General features: G+C 45.0%; 2 protein-coding genes across 6 annotated transcripts in view; both read left to right on the plus strand.

The window, feature by feature from the left end:
- Positions 1-7,159, plus strand: part of CENPN (centromere protein N) — a 29,376-nt gene extending 22,217 nt beyond the window's left edge. For 3 of the 4 annotated variants that reach the window (XM_025370795.1, XM_025370796.1, XM_025370797.1), the window contains 2 exons: positions 990-1,116; positions 1,386-2,143. In XM_025370795.1, the coding sequence (XP_025226580.1) occupies positions 990-1,116; positions 1,386-1,468 (210 nt within the window). In that variant the 3' untranslated portion in view covers positions 1,469-2,143. Of the gene's footprint in view, positions 1-989; positions 1,117-1,385; positions 2,144-6,658 lie in introns of those variants that run through there. The other variant, XM_025370793.1, reaches the window with a different exon arrangement.
- Positions 7,160-10,195: 3,036 nt separating this feature from the next.
- On the plus strand, positions 10,196-21,575 carry ATMIN (ATM interactor). Of its 2 annotated transcripts, none has more exons than XM_025370812.1 (4): positions 10,196-10,551; positions 15,709-15,834; positions 16,630-16,829; positions 17,514-21,575. In XM_025370812.1, exons 1-4 carry the CDS (start codon positions 10,219-10,221, stop codon positions 19,321-19,323), a joined length of 2,469 nt encoding a protein of 822 aa, XP_025226597.1. In that variant the 5' UTR covers positions 10,196-10,218; the 3' UTR covers positions 19,324-21,575. The 2 variants fall into 2 exon arrangements, with proteins under 2 accessions (XP_025226597.1, XP_025226598.1); XM_025370813.1 differs by lacking the exon at positions 10,196-10,551 and adding an exon at positions 11,523-11,816 and having other exon boundaries at positions 17,514-21,560.
- The last annotated feature ends 1,812 nt before the right edge of the window (positions 21,576-23,387 follow it).

Raw genomic sequence — 23,387 nt, forward strand, 5'->3', positions numbered from 1 at the left:
CATAATTAGAAGGTAAAAAGAAATCTCAGCTGGGCACAGTGGCTCACACCTATAATCCCAGCACTTTGGGAGGCGGAGGCAGGCGGATCCCTTGAACCCAGGAGATCAAGACCAGCCTGGGCAACATAGTGAAACCCTGTCTCTACAAAAATTCAAAAATACAAGGCGTGGTGGCATGTGGCTGTAGTCCCAGCTATTTGTGCTGAGGCGGGAGAATGGCTTGAGCCAGGGAGGTCAAGGCTGCAGTAAGCCATATTCGTACCGCTCCAACTTGGGCAACAAAATGAGACTCTCAAAAAAGAAAGAAAGAAAGAAATCTCAGTGTGTCTCAAAAAAAATGTGGTATTTTTACATTGAAGTTACAGATTGCAAAAGAGAGCATTAATTTTCCATTAAGAATGCAAACTGTAACGGGCACCTGAGGGTGGAACTGACAGTCAACATCTCCCATGGGGCAGGCACTGTGCATGCTGGCATTTTGCCTTGAATGTTGTTTGATATACCAGTTGCCCTCTATGTTTTGTTTTGTTTTGTTTTTTCTGAGATGGAGTTTCACTCTGTCACCCAGGCTGGAGTGCAGTGGCACCATCTATGGCTCACTGCAGCCTCCGACTCCTAGGTTCAAGCAATTCTCATGCCTCAGCCTCTGAGTAGCTGGAATTACAGGCGCCCACCACCATGCCTGGCTAATTTTTGTATTTTTAGTAGAGACGGGGTTTCACCATGTTGGCCAGGTTGGTATCAAACTCCTGACCTCAGGTGATCCACCCACCTCGGCCTCCCAAAGTGCTGAGATTACAAGCATGAGCCACCATGCCTGACCTGCCCTCTGTGTTTGCAGTTAGCAGATTAAATGGTTCCTACCCCTGTTAAATCCTTTATTTCTTCACGACAAGAATTAATGGAATGTTATTCTGATTTCATTATATTTTAGCATTCGTATTTGTACAATACATTTAATAGTCATTTATAAATATGTTCGTTGACAGCTTGAAACGAAATTCAAAAGTGATTTAAATGGGAGCATCTTGGCTGAGAGGGAAGAACCCCTCCGATGCCTAATAAAGTTCTCTAGCCCACATCTTCTGGAAGCATTGAAATCCTTAGCACCAGCTGGTGAGTGGTCAGCTTACTCTATAAGCTAGAAAAATTAACAACATGCCTCCATTCCGTCCTTATAATCTGCTAATTACTTCGGAGCTCTCCCATCATCCCAGTCTGCTAGCCCATCATGCTCTCTCTGACATATTCTGCTTCTGTACTTAATGGGGAAGAGGGGCATCTATGATCCACCCTCTAATCTCAGCCATTTTTAAACTGACTCAAATCCATCCTCCTATGATGACTTTTAATTTTATTTTTTCCTTTTTTGTTGTTAATTTCAGGTATTGCAGATGCACCACTTTCTCCACTGCTCACTTGCATACCCAATAAGAGAAAGAATTATTTTAAAATTAGAGATAAATAAGATGTGTGTGGTTTCATAAGCACAGCTCCTCCTTCTTGATACTGCACATGCACTTCAGTTCATGGCTAGCTGTATAGCTTCTGTCTGTAAACTTGTATTTTCAAGAATCCTTGGTATTGAATTTTTAGAAATGCTCACATAATTGTTGGGAGTGATTCATTCCTCCACGATATGCCTCCTCTCTCCGATATCCTGCTAATTGTAGCCACTGTAGCATTTGAGATGAGAGGACATACATATATATGGCCCCACACTTGACCTTGAGTGTCTGAATGCTCTGAAATCAAGCATATGGCACAGCGCTTGAGACTTCTGGGTTTGTGTCCTTTCTTCCATGGCTGTCTCTTCTTAATTCTGGAGAGGTCTGGTTCCACTGGCTGGTTTGCAGGGATTGATTCTTAAGCACCGGATCACAGAAAGAAGCAACAAGAAACTATACTGAACTCAAAAGTTTTTAGGAGAATCATGAAATTGGTCCATTCAAAGGATAGAGTTGAGTCCATTGTGTTATTGTTCCAAGAGGTTGCATATTTGGTGAGTCCATTATATAAAATAATGTTCTTATTGTAAATATGATACTTTTCATAATCTATTTTACCATGTATGTAACATTCAAACTGACAAATATTATACTGACTTATGAATAAAGGTGTCAAAAAACTGGCACATCAGTTACTTTTGATGAAAGTCCTTCAGTGATCGTCACTAAATACCCTATCTTTTTTAAAATTTTTTCCTATTTATTTATTTAGACAGGGTCTCACTCTGTCACCCAAGCTGGAGTGCAGTGGCATGATCACAGCTCACTGCATCCTTGACTCCCAGGCTCAAGTGATCCTCCCACCTCAGCCTCCCGAATAGCTGGGATTACAGACATGCTCCATCATGCCCAGCTAATTTTTTTGTTTTTGTTTTTTGTTTTTTGAGACAGAGTCCCCTTCTATCGCCAGGCTGCAATGGCACAATCTTGGCTTCCTGGAACCTCTGCCTCCTGGGTTCAAGCGATTCTCCTGCCTCAGCCTCCGAATAGCTGAGACCACAGGCATGCACCACCATGCCCAGATAATTTTTGTATTTTTAGTAGAGATGGTTTCTCCATGTTGCCCAGGCTGGTCTTGAACTCGTGGGCCCAAGCAGTCTGCCCATTTTCGCCTCCCAAAATGCTGGGATTATAGGAGTGTATTACTCTGTTCTCATGCTGCTAATAAAGATACCTAAGACTAGGTAATTGACAAAGGAAAGAGACTTAACTGACTCACATTCCCACAAGGCCGGGGAGTCCTCACAATCATGGTGGAAGGCAAATGAGAAGCAAAGCCATGTCTTACATGACAGCAGGCAAGAGAGCTTATGCAGGGAAACTCCCATTTATAAAACTATCAGAGCTCATGAAACTTATTCACTACCATGAGAATAGTATGGGGGAAATCGCTCCCATGACTCCAGTATCTCCACCTGGCCCTACCCTTAACACATGGCAGTTATTACAATTCAAAGTGAGACTTGCGTGGAGACACAGCCAAACCATGTCACAGGCATGAGCCACCATGCCCGTCAGCATGTCTTTTTTAAACATTTTAAAATCTATTCTTTATCTTGTTTCAGAGAGGATTTGGAGTTACAAAAACACATTAGACTGCGCATGGTGGCTCACATTTGTAATCCCAGCACTTCCCAAGGTTTCTCCTAGTGTATTCTTACACTTCTGATACCAGATATGGCAGTGGGGGGGCAGTTCCCCCACACATTAAGCTAGTATGAAACATGATATACAAAATGACATCACTCTGGGTCGGGTGTAGTGGCTCCTGCCTGTAATCCTAGCACTTTGGGAAGCCGAGGTGGGCAGATCACCCGAGGTCAGGAGTTCAAGACCAGCCTGACCAACATGGTGAAGGTGAACCCCGACTCTACTAAAAGTACAAAAATTAGCCGGGCGTGGTGGTGTGCGCCTGTAATTCCAGCTACTCGGGAGGCTGAGGCAGGAGAATTGCTTGAACCCAGGAGGCAGAGGTTGTAGTGAGCCAAGATTGCACCACTGCACTCCAGCCTAGGCAACAGAGTGAGACTCCATCTCAAAAAAAATTAATTAATTAAATAAAATAAAATAAATGACATCATTCTGGTTCAGAGCTCTAAAATGGAGGGAGGAAGCCATTCTAAGAAGGACTCCCTACATGACCTGCAACTTGAAAAAAATAAAAGCTTAAAAAAAAAAACAATACAGGAACTTACCTTGAACCTTTGAATTGGGCCAAATTGCAATGACCATTGCATCCTGGAAAGTTGAATTTCACCAGCACTACAACTCAACAGCACCAACCAATAAACTATGGATTTTTGTACTAAGCCAATCGCCTCTTTCAAAACAACTTGTCACCTTGTCTAATCACCCTCAGCTTTTTTTAAAAACCCCCTCCTCTACCCTCTCTCTTCAGAACACAAGTGGCTTCTAGCTGAATCTGTCTCCCAAATTGCAATTTCTAAGACCTCAATAAAAACACCTTGTCTTGCAGCTTTGCATTGTGGTCTTTTGCCCCTTGGATGACATTAAATGGTGTCAGAACTGAGTGGGACAAAGAAGCGACTCTCTTCTTTGTTCTGGGGCGGCCACAGATTCAAGCACAGTTCCTGCAGAAGGAACCCCTTGTGCTCTACACGCCTCCCATGGCCACAGACCTGTTGATGAGTTGTCTCATTCCCTAACCCCCTACCTTGGTTGAGGTTCTTTTTCCAATGTCCTTGGTTGCCAGCTGTCCGAAAAGGGATTTTCCCTTTTTAGTGAGAACCTATGGGGACTTTGACTTCTAAGTGTATAGGTGCCGAGTCCCCCTTCCAGAACCCCTGCTGGTTTTATGTACAAAAGTGACAGTCTTTCGTCTCACAAATTTCTTTCTTAGTGAACCAATATCAGTAAAAGTAATCTAGAATTACAGTAGCCAACCCAGAGATGCTTTTATCTCACAAAACATGTTTTTCTTCATGTGCAATTAAAAGGGCTAGGCTGGGTGCGATGACTGGCGCCTATAATCCCAGCACTTTGGGAGGCTGAGGCGGGAATATCCCTTGAGCCCAGGGGTTCGAAACCAGCCTGGGCAACATAGTGAAATCTATGTCTATTTTTATTTATTTATTTATTTGTTTGTTTGTTTATTTTTGAGATAGAGTTTCACTCTTGTTGCGCAGGCTGGAATGCAATAATGCGATCTCGGCTCACTGCAACCTCCACCTACCAGGTTCAAGCGATTCTCCTGCCTCATCCTCCCAAGTAGCTGGGATTACAGGTATACACCACCATGCCTGGCTAATTTTTTGTATTTTCAGTAGAGGTGAGGTTTCCCCATGTTGGCCAGGCTGGTCTTGAACTCCTGACCTCAGGTGATCCACCCGCCTTGGCCTCCGAAAGTGCTGGGTTACAGGCATGAACCACCGTGCCCAGCCCCCCATCTCTAATAAAAAATAAAAAAATTAGCCAGGTGTAGTGGCAAGTGCCTGTAGTCCCGGCTACTGGGGAGGCTAAGGTGGGAGGATCACTTGAGCCCAGGAGGTCAAGGCCACAGTGAGCCATGATCGTACCACTGTACTCCAGCCTGAGCAACAGAGTAAGACCCTGTCTCAAAAAAACAATAAAAGGGATAAAAGGAAAGATTAAACAGCTCGACGGGGATGTCTACTGTAATTTGGTATCTTGAGGTATCAAAAAGACTCCAGGAATCTAAATTAGCATCCCTAAGAACAATGCCAACTCAAAAACTCTAATGAAAAACTCAGAACAAATCAAACCTGGCGCCAAGCAGATGTCTATCTGATTGTGCTTGTCCTGTGTCACCTTTCCTTTGTAGTCCTACTCCTATCCCAATGCCACCTCTGCACCCTATTTTTCTTTTTTTTTTTTTTTTTTAGAAACAGGGTCTTACCATGTTGCCCAGGCTGGATGCAAACTCCTAGGCTCAAGCGATCCTCTAACCTCAGCCTCCCAAGTAGCTGGGACCACAAGTACAAGCCACTGTGCTCAGCATTTTGATTAAATATTTAATTTTAAACCTTTGATATTTGACAGGCTTACCAAAATCAAAATTCTTTTTTTTTTTTTTGAGATGCAGTCTCGCTCTGTCACCCAGGCTGGAGTGCAGTGGCACGATCTTGGCTCACTGCAACCTCTGCCTCCCAGGTTCAAGCGATTCTCCTGCCTCAGCCTCCCAAGTAGCCGGGACTACTGGTGCTTGCCACTACACTTGGCTAATTATGTTTTTAAGATGGAGTCTTGCTCTGTTGCCCAGGCTGGAGTACAATGGCACGATGTTGGCTCACTGCTCAGCCTGCCTCAGCCTCCTGAGTAGCTGGGATTACAGGCACGTGCCACCATGCCCAGCTAATTTTTGTATTTTTAGTAGAGATGGGGTTTCATCATGTTGCTCAGGCTGATCTCGAACTCCTGACCTCAAGGGATCCTCCTGCCTCGGCCTCCCAAAGTGCTGGGATTACAGGTGTGAGCCTCCATGCCCAGCCAAAATTCTATTCTATTTAACTTGATTTTTCTCTTCATGGCCAACTCACTATTTCGTTTGTGAAACTTCTAGGGAAATTTCAGACTAGAGAATACTGAAGCACAGAAAATGATGGTACTTGGGCATGCTGGGTGCTTTTGAAAATGGAAAGGCCTGAGAAACAAGCCTGAGAGTCAAGGTCCCTCTAACCTCGTCTTATTCTTGTCTCAACCAAGGGCAGAGAGGAACTCCCTCTGGAATTTCCTTGTCTGACTAAGAAAGCTTCTTACTAAAAGAAACACAGTTGCCTTCTATTCTGTCCTTCAAATCTCGTTATCTATCAAAGAAATGAAGACTGAGAAATACAGCCACACATGGATAGACCTTTTCATAAGGCCTGCCCCTCAGGCTCATTCAGATTCCAAAGAGAATCATTTACAAGTTAATTTCTGTCTCCCTAGTCCTTTTATTCTCCCTGATAATAATTTACTGCTCCTCAAAAGAATTATACACGTTCCCCATCTCCTTATTCCCCTATGAAAAAGGGTATATAAACATCCACACCCCACTGGGGGTTGGGGGATAATCACTGTGATTTCTCCCCTTCCCACCACCCCCCCGCCAGGCACATTAATAAAACTTGTATGCCTTTTCTCCTATTAATCCATCTTTCATCAGTTGATTTTCAGTGTATTTTTTTTAGCACTTTTTAGCAGGATCCAAAAGCTGCTCTGCTATTCTGCAAGCCACAGTCAAGGGACCCAGGACCTGAGCAGCTGTATGTCCCATTGTATACAAGATGTTAAAATCATGATGTCACAACATTTAGACATGGTTAATCAAATGTATGCCTCTCCTGATATACAGCTAACTACTATAGACTAATGCAGGCCTCCTTGTTAAAATAGACCCCTTATTACTCAAATTTGACCAATCTTGGAAGCTTGGATGTGCACCGACTTGACAACCGCTCTTTGTGGGACATGACACTCTAGACACAGGTGTTTCTAGCTCTAAGGGAAACATAACTAGTCTATGGCCAACCAACCAACAAGCTATGCTGCCTCGGATCTTGATCAAAAGAGGGAAATGTGAAAAGTGATACACAAAATGGCGTAACTTTGGTCCAGAGTTCTAAAATGGACTTGCGAAGCCATTCTAAGAAGGACTGCCTGCACAACCTGCAACTTGCAAAACACAAAAACGAAAAATATGAACTTGCCTTGAAGCTTTGAACTGGGCCAAAACTGCAGTAACCACTACTTCCTGGAAAACTGAATTTCACCAGTGCTACAACTCCTGAACAGCGGCAACCAATCAACTATGGATTCGTGTACTAAGCCAGCCACCTCCACCAATAATAATTCTTTCAAAACAACTTGTTTATTAACCCTCTGCTTTCTTTTAAAAACCTCTACAACCCCATTTGGCTTCTAGGTGAATCTGTGTCTCCCAAATTGTAATTTCTTTTTTCTTTTTTTTTTTTGAGACGGAGTCTCGCTCTGTCACCCAGGCTGGAGTGCAGTGGTGTGATCTCGGCTCACTGCAAGCTCCACTTCCTGGGTTCACGCCATTCTCCTGCCTCAGCCTCCTAAGTAGTTGGGACTACAGGCGCCCGCCACCAGGCCTGGCTAATTTTTTGTATTTTTAGTAGAGACGGGGTTTCACCATGCTAGCCCGGATGGTCTTGATCTCCTGACCTCGTGATCCGCCCGCCTTGGCCTCCCAAAGTGCTGGGATTACAGGCGTGAGCCACTGCACCTGGCCCCAAATTGTAATTTCTAAGACCCCAATACAAATGTCTTGTTTGGCCAAATGTGGTAGCTTGTGCCTGTAATCCCAGCACTTTCAGAGGCCGAGGCAGGTGGATCACTTGACCCCGAGCTGGCCAACATGGCGAGACCCTGTCTGTCTTTTTTTTTTTTTTTTTAAATACCTTGTCTTACTGCTTTGCAGTGTGGTCTTTCACCTCTTTTTTTTTTTTTTTTTTGTGACAGAGTCTTGCTCTGTCACCAGGCTGGAGTACCGTGGCACGATCTTGGCTCACTACAACCTCCATCTCTCGGGTTCAAGCAATTCTCCTACCTCAGCCTCCTGGGTAGCTGGGATTACAGGTATGCACACCAGACCTGGCTAATTTTTGTATTTTTAGTAGAGACAGGGTTTCACCACGTTGGCCAAGATGGTCTCGATCTCTTGACCTTGTGATCCGCCTGCCTCGGCCTCCCAAAGTGCTGGGATTACAGGTGTGAGCCACCGCGCCTGGCCCTTTCACCTCTTCTTGGTTGACATAAGGAATCAGTTCTACAGCAGATACCAGATGGGTGTACTCCAGTTCAATTCCAACACTAACTACCTGGAGATATCATCAGGCCCTATAGGTTAAGGGCTCAGTCCCACAAAACTACCACCCACTTCTGAGGCCAGTTGCCAGCCCCAGGTTGTTTCACCTGCACTTCTGACTAACCAGCTATAAATTGCATTTCCCACAACCCTTTCTTCGTGTTCAATTAATTTGCTAGAGCAGCTCACAGAACTCAGGAAAACACATAGTCTGACTTCGCAAAGGGATGTTACAAAGGATTCAGATGAAAAGATGCATAGGGCAAGGCTTGTGGGAAGGGACATGGAGCTTCCATGCATGCCCTCTTTGAGTGTGCCTCCCTCCAGGAAACTCCATGCGTTCAGCTATCTGGAAGCTCTCTAAACCCAGTTCTTTTGGGATTTTATGGAGCCTTCATTACCCAGAAATGATTGATCATCTTAAGCTTCAGCCCCTGTCTCCTTCCCAAAGGATGAGGGGGAGGGCTGAAAGTCTCAAGCCTCTAATCCTACCTTGGTCTTTCCAATGACCAGTCCCATCCTAAAGCTACCTAGGGACTGCAAGTCATCAGTCAACTAATTAGCATAAAAAAGACACTAATCAGTTTGCTGATTCCAAGGATTTTAGGAGTTGCATGCCAGGACAAAGACCAAATATATACTTCACATTATCACAGTTATCTTGCAAGGCAAAGGCACTTGGCAGTTGGAGAAATTATCCTGGATTATTTGAATGGGCCCAATGTCATCACAAGGGGCCTCAAGAATAGAAGAGTCAGAGGGATCACTACTGAAGAAATCAGAGTCATGTGATGTGACGAAGACTCAACTCACAGTTACTGATTCTGGAGATGGAGGAAGGGGCCATAAGCCAAGGAATGTAGGCAACCTCTAGAAGCTGGGAAAGGCAAGTGAACAGATTCTCCCCTGGAGCCTCCAGAAGAAATACAGCCCTGTTGACACCTTGATCTTAGCCCAGCAGACTCATTTCTTCTGACCTCCAGAGCTGGAAGATAATAAATTTGTGTTAAGGCAATAAGCATATGGTAATTTGTTAATAGCAAGAGAAAACGAATATAGCTGCTAGTATGTAAAAGCTGGAAGTTTTCACATAAAACTCTAGCCATGCCAAAGATGAGTAGCAGCTGCCCCCTTTTAATAAAGGATGTGTTTCCAATTTCACTGCAGTCCTCACCCCTCCCTTTTGTCTACCCCAGCCTCCTATGTCCATTTACATGACCTACCCAGTCTAAGTATTTAAGTTTTGGAATCATATACTGAACTACAGTGTCTCCCAAACAGTAATCCTAATTTCAGCAACTAAAATAGAAGCAAGCAAATCCTGCTTCCCTAAAATGATTAACCCCATCAATTATAACAATCCTTTCATCTGTATAGTGTGGTCTAGGTCAAGTTACTTAATTTATATAAGCCTAAATGTCATTCTCTGCACACGGTGGGGCAAGTTACAGTACATACCCGCTACAGTCGTTTTGAAGACAAAATGAGACACAGCATGAGAAGTGTATCCACCAGACCTCCCTGGTACCCGGCAAGGCCTAGGTAAAAACGGCGGAAATTACTGTACTTCTGCCTCACCTGCCACTAGACATTTGGGTTGTTTCTAATCTTTGGGAAGTAAACGCATTGCTCAACGTATTGATTTTTCCTTTATCTGACTACTGCCTGAAGTCACGTTCCTAGGAAGAATGGATCGATTAGAGGGGCGGGGCAATACCTTTTACCTGCTGGCAGGTGAAATTTCGCCCCCTGGCGGCCTCACCTAAAGTCCTCTCCATCCAAGGCGCGCCCTCCGCAGCCGGCAGGGGGCGCCGCGGCCTCCTGGGCCCGCCGGATGCTAATGAGCCTGGCGGCCCCGCCCCCTGCCGGAAGTGGCGGGGGCGGGGCCTGCGAGCTGGGCCCCGCGGCCGTGCGGGAACCATGGCGGCCTCGGAGGCGGCGGCGGCGGGGTCAGCGGCTCTGGCGGCGGGTGCCCGGGCCGTCCCGGTGGCCACGAGAGGAGCCGCCGCCGCCGCCTCGGGCCCGTGGGTGCCCCCGGGACCCCGACTGAGGGGCAGCCGGCCGCGGCCCGCGGGGGCGACGCAGCAGCCCGCGGCCCCCGCGCCGCCGGCTGGGGAGCTGATCCAGCCGTCGGTGAGTGAGCTGTCCCGGGCCGTGCGGACCAACATCCTGTGCACCGTGCGCGGCTGCGGCAAGATCCTGCCCAACAGCCCCGCGCTCAACATGCACCTGGTCAAGAGCCACCGCCTGCAGGTGAGCCCGACGCGGCCGGCGGCCGGCGGCCCGGGCAGCTGGGCCTGGCTCCAACAAAGCGCCCGGCGCCGGCGCGCGAACCCGGCCTCAGGGGGGACGAGCGCCCTGCGCGCCGCCGCTGCCCCGCCGGCCTCTGCCCGCCCCGGCTGGAGGCGGCTGTCGAACTCTCGCGACTGGCCCCGCAGGTGCGGCATCTGGCGGGGAGGAGGAGCCGGGAGCCCCGGGTCTGCCACACGCGCCGGTTCCCTGGTTCCCTGGCCCCGAGTGTTGTGCCGGGCGCCGGCCCAGGCATTCTACACGTTTTTGCCCGTGACTTCTCACGGCAGTTTGGCGACGGACGCGTCGTCTCCATTATATTAATGAGAAACAGATTATGCAACAACCTAGGTGATGCGGGGCTTTAAACCGGGGCCTCTGGTTCTGAAGCCCTGTGCTTGCCACCACACCCACAATTCCGCCCTTAGGTGCTGCCCAGTGGACTGTATGTGCCAAAATAACTAGAAGAGAGGGTTTTAAATGTCCTTACCACCAAGAGACAATACGTTTGAGGTCAAGGACACGTTAAATACTCAGACTTGATCACTATGCAATGTATATGTGCATCCATGCTGCACACTGCGCCCCATCAGTAGGAATGATTACTGTGTGTCGATTAAGAATTAAAAAATGTTTTAAAGGGGCGGTAGGTTTGCCTCTAAACACCATCAGTCAGTTTCACGGTGTTGGTAAGATCAGCTCAGGATTGAGACCTAAGGGAAATTGCCCCTGTGGCTGTTCTCTAAGAGGGGGACACAGTAAATACACCATGACAATAGTCTGAACAACCCTCCATGTTATGCAAAACGGGGCTGTCATTTTCAACCCCGGGACACATCTGTGACAAGCTTATTAAAAATCCAGATGTCCAACCCCACCCCAGACCTATTAAGTCATAATCTCTCAGTCATTACAATGGCAAGTTTCCTTCCACCACTCCAGGCCAGCAGTGACGTAATTCAAAAGCGCAAGTCATTGAAAGCCGTTCTGCGAATATGTAGCTTTTGATGATCAGGAGTAAATTTAGAGTACCCAGAGTATTGCATGTTCTGTCTGCCCATAGTCAGGCTTCTGATAAGAATTTCACAGCAGAAAACTCTGAGGTTGTAGTCTCTAGTAGGACAGATGTGTCGCCAGTGAAGGGTGATCTGCTCTTACCACCATCTAAACTGAGGTACAACAACGTTCTCAAATGAAGATCAGGGAGCCAGTCAGGAAATGTACTTGAGGTATGCTGAGGAAGACCCTGCAGGTAGGGCTGAATTGTTGGACTGAAAAGCTCTAGGTTTCTTTCAGCACACAAGTGTAACTCTGGGAATGGCTTTCAACCTATTGTTTTGTTTTCATACTAAATTTTAACTGAATCCTTTTTTTCCCTATTGTTTTTGTGGGTTTTTTTTGTTTGTTTTAGAGACAGAGTCTCACTCCATCACCCAGGCTGGAGTGCAATGGCGCCATCTCAGCTCACTGTAACCTCCACCTCCCGGGTACAAGCAGTTCTCCTGCCTTAACCTCCCTAGTAGCTGGGATTACAGGCACCTGCCACCGCACCCTGCTAATTTTGTTTTGTATTTTTAGTAGAGACAGGTTTCACCACGATGGCCAGCCTGGTATCGAACTCCTGACCCTCGGGTGATCTACCCATTTCGGCCTCTCAAAGTGCTGGGATTCCAGGTGTGAGCCACCGTGCCCAACCTAAATCCTTTATTTAATCATAACTTAGAATGAACTATTTCTTAATAGTTTCTGTTGTTCCTTTCTGTGGACTTGCTGTTAGGAGCTCTAGCTGTTTAAAAACCCTGGTAAACATCTGTTGAACATAAAGATACCATTTACTTTTCAGGACTGGTTAGTATACAGTAGGTTTGTTTCAATTATGTTGGGTTTTTTGTTTTGTTTTGTTTGAGACAGTCTCACTCTGTCACCCAGGCTGGAGTGCAGTGGCGCGATCTTGGATGACTGCAACCTCCGCCTCCCAGGTTCAAGCGAGTCTCCTGCCTCAGCCTGCCTAGTAGCTGAGATTACAGGTGCATACCACGACGCCCAGCTAATTTTTGTATTTTCAGTAGCGATGGGATTTCACCATGTTGGCCAGGCTGGTCTTGAACTCCTGACCGCAAATGATCCACCCGCGTCAGCCTCCCAAAGGGCTGGGATTACAGGTGTGAGCCGCTGCGCCCAGCCAGGGAAAACTTTTTTTTTTTTTAGCAGGAATTACATCTCACCAGATCCATCACTTTTTTTCTTGACAAACAGACTGACTTTCCTGTCTTGTCCTGGCTTTCTAACCACAGTGCCCAGTGGCCCCTGAGCAGCTGCTGTCTTGGTGTCTTCCTTTAATGAAGGTGGTCTGTGTGACACAATAGCCATCTATATGATGGTGCCCAGTATGGTGATCCGTACCCTCGGTCTGGTTACTACATAGAAGGCTCTTGAGGGTCTTGCTCTGTTACCCAGGTTGCTGTCAGACTCTTGAGCTCAAGTGATCCTCCTGCTTTAGCCTCCCCAGTAGCTGAGACTATAGGCTCTGCCACCATACTCTGCCTCAAACATTGTTTTTTGTTGTTGTTTGAGACAGTCTCACTCTGTCACCCAGACTGGAGTGCAGTGGCATGATCTTGGCGCACTGCAACTTCTGCCTCTCAGGTTCAAGCAATTCTCTTGCCTCAGCCTCCTGAGTAGTTGGGACTACAGGCATGCTCCACCACGCCCGACTAATTTTTATTAGTAGAGACAGGGTTTCGCCATGTTGCTCAGGCTGGTCTTGAACTTCTGACCTCAAGTGACCTGCCTGCTTCAGCCTCCCAAAGTACTGGGATTACAGGAGTGAGCTGCTGCGCCAGGCCTCAAACATTATTGTTGATACCTGTTTTCAAAGTACTGGAAGGAGGGAGAGGTAAGGACAAGGAACCGGGAGGAAGCCTGGCTGGGAAGCTATCTTAGGTTTTAAGAGCTGTGTTGACCAGAGACTCCACCTACATTCTGCCCTGAGTATCTCATTGGCAGGTTTTCTTATAGGCAGTGGAAATTTTCAGTCTTGGTTACAGCTGCTTGCATAATTTCTTTCATTGTTTATATATTTTCTAGATTATATTTTCTTCCTCTCCCCACTAGTTGCTGTATGGTTCTTATTTTATTCTAATCTTTCTTCCCAAAACACCCCACCCGCAACCAAATCTTCCCTTCTTAACATAAATGATGAGCAAGCCCTACAGAACCAGGATGGGTGAGAATGAGGAATTGGATTGCAAGCTGTAGAGTATGTGCCGCCTTCTGGTTTGATGTGGGTGCCTAAGGTATATGGCCATATTCCATGTCTGTAAGGAAATCCAGAAATCTAGCCCAGCCTTGTGTACGGTGGGATTCATGGAGAAATGAAAGCTATGAGGATTTAGGGGCAGGAAGAATAGAAGTAAATGCACATTTTTTTACTACTAGAAATTCTTTTGTTCCTTGCGTATGAAAGCAGTGAGGGGACAGGCGGGCACTTAACCTCTTATCAAGCAACATTTCTATTTGTAAAACATGGCTTAGAGGATTTTGTGTTATTTTTAGTTCTGAGGTTTGCTTTTAATGATTTGCCAGAAATTTTTTAAGGAAAGGAAAGGTTCCAAGTTGCTCTATAGACTATATTGTGCAAAGATTTCTAATTTTAAATTTAGAATAAGATGACAAAGCAAACCGTTTCCTTCTTGGATGCTTTCTCGGAAGGCAGTCAGGTGGTGCTAAAGTAGCTAGAAAGACAGTTTTTCCTAGTTTTTGCTATAGTTCTTACAATCCTTTCTTTTCACCCTCTACTCTTCAACTGTGTGTTCCTTTTCCTCTTGTGTGTTTTCTTTCTGTCTTGTTACTGGATTGTTTCCTCTCATAGGTTCTTTATTCAGTTATGCGCACAAAAGATACAGTACAAAAAGTCTAGTGCATTTTAGTCTTGAAAGTATATAGAACTTCAGAATAAAAACACCACTTTCTCACTGAACTTCCATTTTATCATGCCATTGCCATTTCTCATCTCAGCCATCCTACCCTTGAGCTTATTCTCTGAGGACAGAAATGGGAAGAAGGCTCCAAAAGCAGCAGGTGGGGCTGGGAGGAGGCTGCTGTGCTGGCGAGTGGTGGGGTGTTGGCTCTCGGAAAGCAGGAGCATGGGCAGTGTCAGCTTGTTGCCATGACAGTGAGGTTATTAACATCCACTTTGACTGTCTTTAGTGGTCTCTTCCCCAGGCATGATAGTTTTGGCTTAGACGGCCACCTGAAGAGATTCAGTATAATGCTACCAGTTTTTATTGAACATTTATTCTGTTCAAAACATTCCCAAAGGCAACAGAAGATACAGATAAATCCCTGCCCATGAAAAGGTGTGGGGCATTAGAACGCATTCTCTTAGGTGTCATGAAGTAATGAGAGAAGACAAAGTAGTTTGAAGCTCCGGAGTAAGGGACTTCGAGTATCCCAGGCTCAAGAAGTTGGGACTTGAACAGTACGGGGGTGCTGCTGAAAACGTTTGAGGGAGGTAATGACATGATCGAAGCTATACGTGAGAAAGGTGAATCTGATAAAGTATGAGTGAAAAAGAGACTGAAGGTCTAGAAATTAGATTAAGAGGCTAATGACAAAATCCACATAAATAGGAGGACTTGAATGAAGGGGCACTGACAAAGAAGAGGACAGGAGATAGTAAAAGGCATTCAACGATGAGAGCACACACTACGGGGGAGCATGAGGGAGGTTGGAAGGGATGATGAAAGGATTACCGAGCATCACTGACAATGTCTTCAAAATGAGCAGGAATCTTGTAGTGATCCTAATCTGTGGTTTTATGGAGCATTTCACAGCCTAGGAACATACAAGGGGGATATCTCCCTGGAATGTAAATTGACTAAGAGGAGTTCAATAACGGTCAAATGAATGCTGGATTTTAGAGTCTTGCTTAGTATTCTCACCACATTTCATTTAATCTACTCATAGTCTTTTTCTCTTACCGCTAACACTAGATGGAAAAACTATAAGTTAATTAAAAGTATTTCACAAAATGTGCTTGTTTTCAGTCATTCTGTTTCCACTCCAGCCTGTTGTATTGGTTTTTTGAAATAATTATTTAAAGTAATTTTCATTTTGCAGGATGGCATAGTCAATCCAACAATAAGAAAAGATTTGAAAACTGTACCGAAATTCTACTGTTGTCCAATCGAAGGCTGCCCCAGAGGCCCTGACAGACCATTTTCTCAGTTTTCTCTCGTAAAACAGGTACTATATACTTCTCTGAGGATGAGATACAGATGCTATAAACCTATTGTGCATTCTGATTACTTAGCAGACATAACTACAGAATGGAGTAGACAGCTGCTTGTGAGAGGAGATGCCTGCGTGTCTCCCAGTTGGTGTAAACCTGAGTATGCTGTCACACAAGTGGAAGGAAAAGCGGCTTGGTCTGGAGGGAATATGTCTAGAAGTGAGTTAAAATAGAGAGAGTAAACCAGTTCAGCAAAGAATGAGAACATGTTTGCCCGCAGATTTCCTCTGTGAGTCTGCATACCTCCGAGGGCCGAGAGCAAAGGCACAAAGGAACTCTTCTTCCCAGGGGAATAAGAACCTGCAGAATCCAGGAAAAGAATCGTTTTGGAAGCCGCAATCTTAAGAGGAGGGAGGGCCCCAGTGACTGGGACAAGAGGTGATTCAGAACTGGAAGAGATTGGCATCTGAAATGTTCCCCCGAGGGTCTGCTGGTGGGTGTCCGAGAAGAGCATTGGAAAGACATGTTTTTCCTGCCCACAGCACTGACAGATCAGAGTGTAAATGCTGGGGACCATAGTTGTTTCCAGAACAATCCCCTCACTTTTCACAAAGCAAAGCAACAGGAAGAGGCATATATATAATTTTAACTGCAATGTGCCTGCTTTTACATTCTTTTGACTTGGACTGCTGTATTTTATGTGTTATTTATATTAACAGTGTAAAATCATTATTTGGGTGGATGACGGTTTCTGAAATGTTTTGACCAGTTGCTGTTTTTCATAGTAATCCCTTCTGTGTTCTTCCTAGCACTTTATGAAAATACATGCTGAGAAGAAGCACAAATGTAGTAAGTGCAGCAATTCATATGGTACAGAATGGGACCTGAAAAGACACACAGAGGACTGTGGCAAGACCTTTCGGTGCACATGCGGCTGTCCCTACGCCAGTAGAACGGCATTGCAGTCTCACATCTACCGAACGGGCCACGAGATCCCTGCAGAACACAGGTGAAGGGAAAGAAATGATGGCACAAAAGTTAGTAGCTATGCGAAGCATTTCAGATGAAACATCCTGGAGAGCCAGTGGTGTGGGAAGAAAAAAGGAATCCTAGAAAATGTGTGACGTCAAAGAAGGAAGCTTTTGAAAATGGAAGCAGGTCTTGCAAATGACCCATGTCTGGGCCTGAAATTTTGACTCAGTTTTTTCCCGTTTTTTCTGCTAACCCTCTTTGAGGGTCCGTTGTTATTTCCATTTGAAAATCTCGGCTTCTAGAATTTTCTATTAGAGGGAACCAAACTGCCAACGAATAAATTTTATCATGAAACTACTTCATTTAAAGGTCAAATTTTCATTTAGTGTGATAGCTTCCTGCCTTAGAAATGATAAAACTTGCATTATGTAAGTCTTTTAGCTTCTTTTGGCTTAAAGATCTGAGTTGAGTTCTAGTACGTAGATCTTAACAAAAAAAAAAAAGGTATGCTTCCCTCTTTTTCTGTTTGCATGTTTCTGAACGTTCACCTGCCATAATAGGACCAACTCCCAGAGTTGCGAAAGAAGGGATTTATCTTGTCTGGGTTGAATATGACCTCTGCTATAGAGGGAGGAAATGACATTTGTCAGTGAGGATAGAGTGTCATGGTCAAAGAAAGTTGTATTTTAAGGTTTTCTTTTTGCTCTGTCATTGTTTTCAGGGACCCACCTAGTAAGAAAAGGAAAATGGAAAACTGTGTGCAAAACCAGAAGTTATCCAACAAGACCATTGAATCATTGAACAACCAACCAATCCCTAGACCAGACACTCAAGAACTAGAAGCTTCAGAAATAAAACTAGAACCATCTTTTGAAGACTCTTGTGGCTCTAACACTGACAAGCAGAGTCTTACAACACCACCAAGATATCCTCAGAAGTTGCTTTTACCAAAGCCCAAAGTGGCTTTGGTTAAACTACCCGTGATGCAGTTTTCTCTCATGCCTGTCTTTGTGCCTACAGCCGACTCCTCAGCCCAGCCTGCGGTGTTAGGTGTTGATCAGGGCTCTGCCACAGGAGCTGTGCACTTACTACCCTTGTCAGTAGGAACCCTGATCCTCGGCCTAGATTCAGAGGCTTGCTCTCTTAAGGAGAGCCTACCTCTTTTCAAAATTGCTAATCCTGTTGCTGTTGAGCCAATAAGTACTGGTGTTCAAGTGAACTTGGGTAAAAGTCCATCTAATCCTTTACAAGAACTGGGGAACACATGTCAAAAGAACAGCATTTCTTCAATCAACGTGCAGACAGATCTCTCTTACGCCTCACAAAACTTTATACCTTCTGCACAGTGGGCCACCGCTGATTCCTCTGTGTCATCTTGTTCTCAAACTGATTTGTCGTTTGATTCTCAAGTGTCTCTTCCCATTAGTGTTCACACTCAGACATTTTTGCCCAGCTCTAAGGTAACTTCATCTATAGCTGCTCAGACTGATGCATTTATGGACACCTGTTTCCAGTCAGGTGGGGTCTCCAGAGAAACTCAAACCAGTGGGATACAAAGTCCAACAGATGACCATGTACAGATGGACCAAGCTAGAATGTGCGGAGACATTTTTGAGAGTGTTCATTCATCATATAATGTTGCTCCAGGTAACATTATAAGTAACAATTTAGTAGCAGAGACAGTAACTCATAGTTTGTTACCTCAGAATGAGCCTAAGACTTTAAATCAAGATATTGAGAAATCTGCACCAATTATAAACTTCAGTGCCCAGAATAGTATGCTTCCTTCACAGAACATGACAGATAATCAGACCCAAACCATAGATTTATTAAGTGATTTGGAAAACATCTTGTCAAGTAATCTACCTGCTCAGACATTGGATCATCGTAGTCTTTTGTCTGACACAAATCCTGGACCTGACACCCAGCTCCCATCTGGCCCAGCCCAGAACCCTGGAATCGATTTTGATATTGAAGAGTTCTTTTCGGCCTCAAATATCCAGACTCAAACTGAAGAGAGTGAACTTAGCACCATGAACACGGAGCCAGTTTTGGAGTCACTGGACATAGAGACTCAAACGGACTTCTTACTCGCAGATACCTCTGCTCAGTCCTACGGGTGTAGGGGAAATTCTAACTTCTTAGGCCTTGAGATGTTTGACACACAGACACAGACAGACTTAAACTTTTTCTTAGACAGTAGCCCTCATCTGCCTCTAGGAAGTATTCTGAAACACTCCAGCTTTTCCATGAGTACCGATTCATCTGACACAGAGACCCAAACTGAAGGAATTTCTACTGCTAAAAATATACCTGCTCTAGAAAGCAAAGTTCAGTTGAATAGCACAGAAACACAGACCATGAGTTCTGGGTTTGAAACCCTGGGGAGCTTGTTCTTCACCAGCAATGAAACTCAAACAGCAATGGACGACTTTCTTCTGGCCGATCTGGCCTGGAACACGATGGAGTCTCAGTTCAGCTCTGTAGAAACCCAGACTTCTGCGGAACCACACACAGTCTCCGACTTCTAAAACTAACAGTGGAGTCCGTGTGTGAAACAGCATCTACCATTTCCTCTGGAGTAAAACTATGGACTAGGGACAACAGTATTAATTCGATTGAATGTAGTTGATGATGCAGTTGCTTAGCTTCTTTGCGATTCTTTGCCTTTTGAACTTGTAAACAGAAATTTGTGTATAAATGTGAGTATATTATAAAGTTTGAGATGTTGATCTAAATTGTTTTTGTGTTGCCTACATTTGCCTTTTCACAGCTAGTCTTTTCATGTTAAAAAAAAATGTATTTCATACCTTTAAAACCTATAGCCATTTAGCTGAAGCCCAGCTTACCAGGTTCAAGGGTACAAACTTCTCAGATCTTCAAAACATTTTAGTCAAAGTGCAATATACTTAAATTGCACCTAAAATATCTTTGGCATGCTTGTTAGAAATTCCTGATTCCTGTTACTAATCACTGAAGAAATGAGATGCTGCCACCGTAGGATTTAAGCAGTGGTGCTTCTGTACTCTTAGACTTCTGCTGCCTGCACCTTCGTCAGCTTTGACGCCTCTTTTCTGATTTAAAGACACCAAGGAAAACTACAACTCTCTTTAGCTTTGAAGCAGTTTTCATGTAATCAATGCCACCTCTTCCCTACATGAACTATTGATACCAGCATACAAGTGTATAGCACTTTACACACAAGAGGTTTATTGATGTAAAATTATCAGCTAGGGAAACAGCAGTGGACCAGGCGTGGTGGCTTACCCCTGTAATCCCAGCACTTTGGGAGGCCAAAGCAGAAGGATCACTTGAGCCCAGGAGTTCAACACCAGCTTGGGCAACATAGGGAGACTGTGTCTCTGGAAATTTTTTTTTTTTTTTTTAATTTGCCAGGCATAATGGCATGCGCCTGTGATCCTAGCTACTTGGGAGGCTGAGGTGAGAGGATCACTTGAGGAGGCTGGGGCTGCCATGAGCCATGATCATGGCACTGTACTCCAACCTGGGTAACAGGGCAAGACCCTGTCTCAAAATTTAACAAACAAAACCCAGCAGCAAGCACCTAGTGTAGTGTTCCTGCTAAATAAGGGTAGGTTATCCAAACCATGAGAACAGGGAGTTACGGAAACAGGCCTATGACCTTATCTTGGGGTGTGCCCTGTGAAGATCCTTTCTGCTCTCCACAGTAGGCCAGAGTTGGGGGCTCTGGAGCTGTTTCCCAAAGTGCACCCACAGGCTGGATCTGAGTTTTGTCACTCAAAAGCAAGAAGAAAAGTGGGAAAGGGGCATCCCCCATTAGGTTTCAATACTTTGCACTTCTACTAAGCTTGATAGGACAGGAGTGCAATCTACAATTATTTTAAAGGGAATTTCCTTCCATCCACCATTCTTTATCTTTTTCTTGAATAAGAAAAGATATCTAGCAAGGATATTACTTGTGCCTTGAGGCTAGCAATTACAGGATAGATTCATCTAAAATACGGTATTCTGCATTTTTTTAAGAGAATAATACCAAACAATCTTCAAAGAAAACAAAGAAGGTGAAGACCTGTTGCTTCAATAATCAAGAATGCTTTCTGTGTTTTGAGGTGGGAGCATGATCAAGTATACTTTGGGGATTTTCTGTATTTAGGAGATCTTGGATTCTTAATTGTTGGCTAAGTTCCAGTCAAATAGGAATCAGTGCAGCCTGTAAGTTCGCCACATTCACTCACACACACACACACACACACACAAATGCTCCTTTCTGTGGTACATCCTTGTGTTACTGAAAGCTAAATCCTCAAAACCTAGTAAGGGGACTAATGATTCATTAAAGTAAATTGATGGTTTTGCTACTAATTCCTATCCCATACATTTGATACAAAAGAAGTGTTGGTAATGGATAAATAACATACCCTGGGCAGATGAACTCAACCTAGTAGGTGAGAGTTTGCTTTGGTCACAGTTGCCTATGAGTGTGGGTTTCAAAACAAACATAAAGCCTTAACTTAGAATTTCATTATGTTTTAGAATCATCACTGCCTTAATATTCAAGCTTCTATTTAAGTCCTCCTAATAAAGGAGAAATGCATGTTTATGGCTGTTTTGTAAATATAAATGGAGTGATCTATGGCTTAAAAAATTTTTTTGTTTCTGTGACGTTTGTAAATCTAGCCAATAGAGTTATTTACAGAAAAATTGAGCATGTAATAATACAAGAACTGTTTCCCCTCAAAACCTGAACTTGAATTATTTGTAAAAACTGAAATTTAGTGATTAAAGAGAAGCCAGAATTGTACCTTTTTTGTGAATTCTTGAACCTACTCATAAATATGACTTATTTTATTGCCTTAAGTTTTCACACTCATTGTCTTCTGAAAGCCATATGATAAAATGATTTTATTTCATCATACCCAGTTATTTTCATTATTGTTTTTCTTTTGTTCATGAAAATATGCTAACAATTTTCCTAGAAAAGACATTCCAGGTAATACCAGCCGGATGGCTGACTATAGGTCCCTAATGCTTGTTGCATCCATAGAAAAGGACCAAAAGAATGAATAAAATACATTTTGACTACAGTATCTAAAAGAAAATGAGGCCTGGCACGATGGCTCATGCCTGTAATCCCAGCACTTTAGGAGGCTGAGGTGGATGGATCACCTGAGAACAGGAGATCGAGACCGGCCTGGCCAACATGGTGAAACCCCATCTCTACTAAAAATACAATAATTAGCCAGGCGTGGTGGTATGCACCTGTAATCCCAGCTACTCGGGAGGCTGAGGGAGGAGAATCACTTGAACCTGGGAGGCAGAGGCTGCAGTGAGCCAAGACTGTACCACTGTACTCCATCCTGGGTGGCAAAGTGAGACTGTCTCACAAAAAAAAAAAAAAAAAAAAATGCTGGAGAAGGCCAGGCACGGTGGCTCACGCCCATAATCCCAACACTTTGGGAGGCTGAGGTGGGCCGATCACGAGGTCAGGAGATCAAGACCATCCTGGCTAACACAGTGAAACCCCGTCTCTACTAAAAATTAAAAAAAATTAGCTGGGCGTGGTGGCGGGCACCTGTAGTCCCAGCTACTCAGGAGGCTGAGGCAGGAGAATGACGTGAACCTGGGAGGTGGAGCTTGCAGTGAGCCAAGATCATGCTACTGGACTCCAGTCTGGGCAACAGAGCGAGACTCCATCAAAAAAAAAGAAAATGCTGGAGTATGTCAGGGGAGTGGTGGAGAACCTGTGGTACACAGAGACTCAGGATGGCCACAGAGAGAAGGAAGTGAAACACCCTGCTCTGCCACCCCATCTCCCCAGTCAGGATCAGCTCAGAACCAAGACGGATTTCTGTCTGGGGGAAAGAAAGGCAGAAGGTCGCCAACAGGTCCCATTACCACCACAGACACCTGTAGTCTTTTCTGCTGGGGAATCCTGCAGTTCTCTCAGGCCCTGAGCCCAGTTTAGAGAGCTGCCTCAAATTTACATGGCCGTGTTACTGCAGAGAAGAAGCCCACATTGTGACCCAAGCTGCTACAGCATGGCATCATTTTCAAACTGGACCCACTGCTCTAGGGGACAGTAACCACTGCATCTCTCCATCCCTGAGGCTCTGCTGTCACTGTACCATCTCACACACAGTAGTGCAGCATCCCCCAGCTGAGGTGCTACAGCTCCCTACTCCTTGGGAACAAGCTGCCCAAGAGGTGCTCCATCTTACCCATCCTAGAGGCAGCACAGTCCTGAACTCAACTACTCAGAACCTAGGCCTAGCAGAACAGCCATGACCCTAGCACCCAAGCCCATGCAGTGCCCTGCCTCCAAAGGAACAGGAAGTCTTGCTCAGCGAGGAAGCCAAGCTCAAGCCAGTGGACCAGCCCAGCATCCCTCAGCATGCAAAAAGCCTGATACTCCATCCACAAAGGAGCCATACTCAACCGGGTATGCCAGCCACACAGTCTCCTGCAGCCTAGGCCATTGAGGCACTTGCAGACATTGCTGACATTGATTACAGCTGAAGAATGTGCATGAAGACCACACTACTACTGTACCCATGCAGAACCAAAGCCAATGTGCCTTACTCAACTGATACTTAGGCCCCATCTGCATGTTAAA

Source organism: Theropithecus gelada, chromosome 20 (assembly GCF_003255815.1).
Source record: "Theropithecus gelada isolate Dixy chromosome 20, Tgel_1.0, whole genome shotgun sequence".
NCBI classification, from domain to species: domain Eukaryota; kingdom Metazoa; phylum Chordata; class Mammalia; order Primates; family Cercopithecidae; genus Theropithecus; species Theropithecus gelada.

What these genes read in the sequence shown, in the direction of transcription:
- ATMIN (XM_025370812.1), top strand. Translation starts at nt 10,219, where the DNA reads ATGGCGGCCTCGGAGGCGGCGGCGGCGGGGTCAGCGGCTCTGGCGGCG. An exon ending in TCAAGAGCCACCGCCTGCAG is followed by an intron (nt 10,552 to 15,708) that starts GTGAGCCCGACG and finishes TTCATTTTGCAG; the next exon opens with GATGGCATAGTCAATCCAAC. An exon ending in AGTTTTCTCTCGTAAAACAG is followed by an intron (nt 15,835 to 16,629) that starts GTACTATATACT and finishes TGTTCTTCCTAG; the next exon opens with CACTTTATGAAAATACATGC.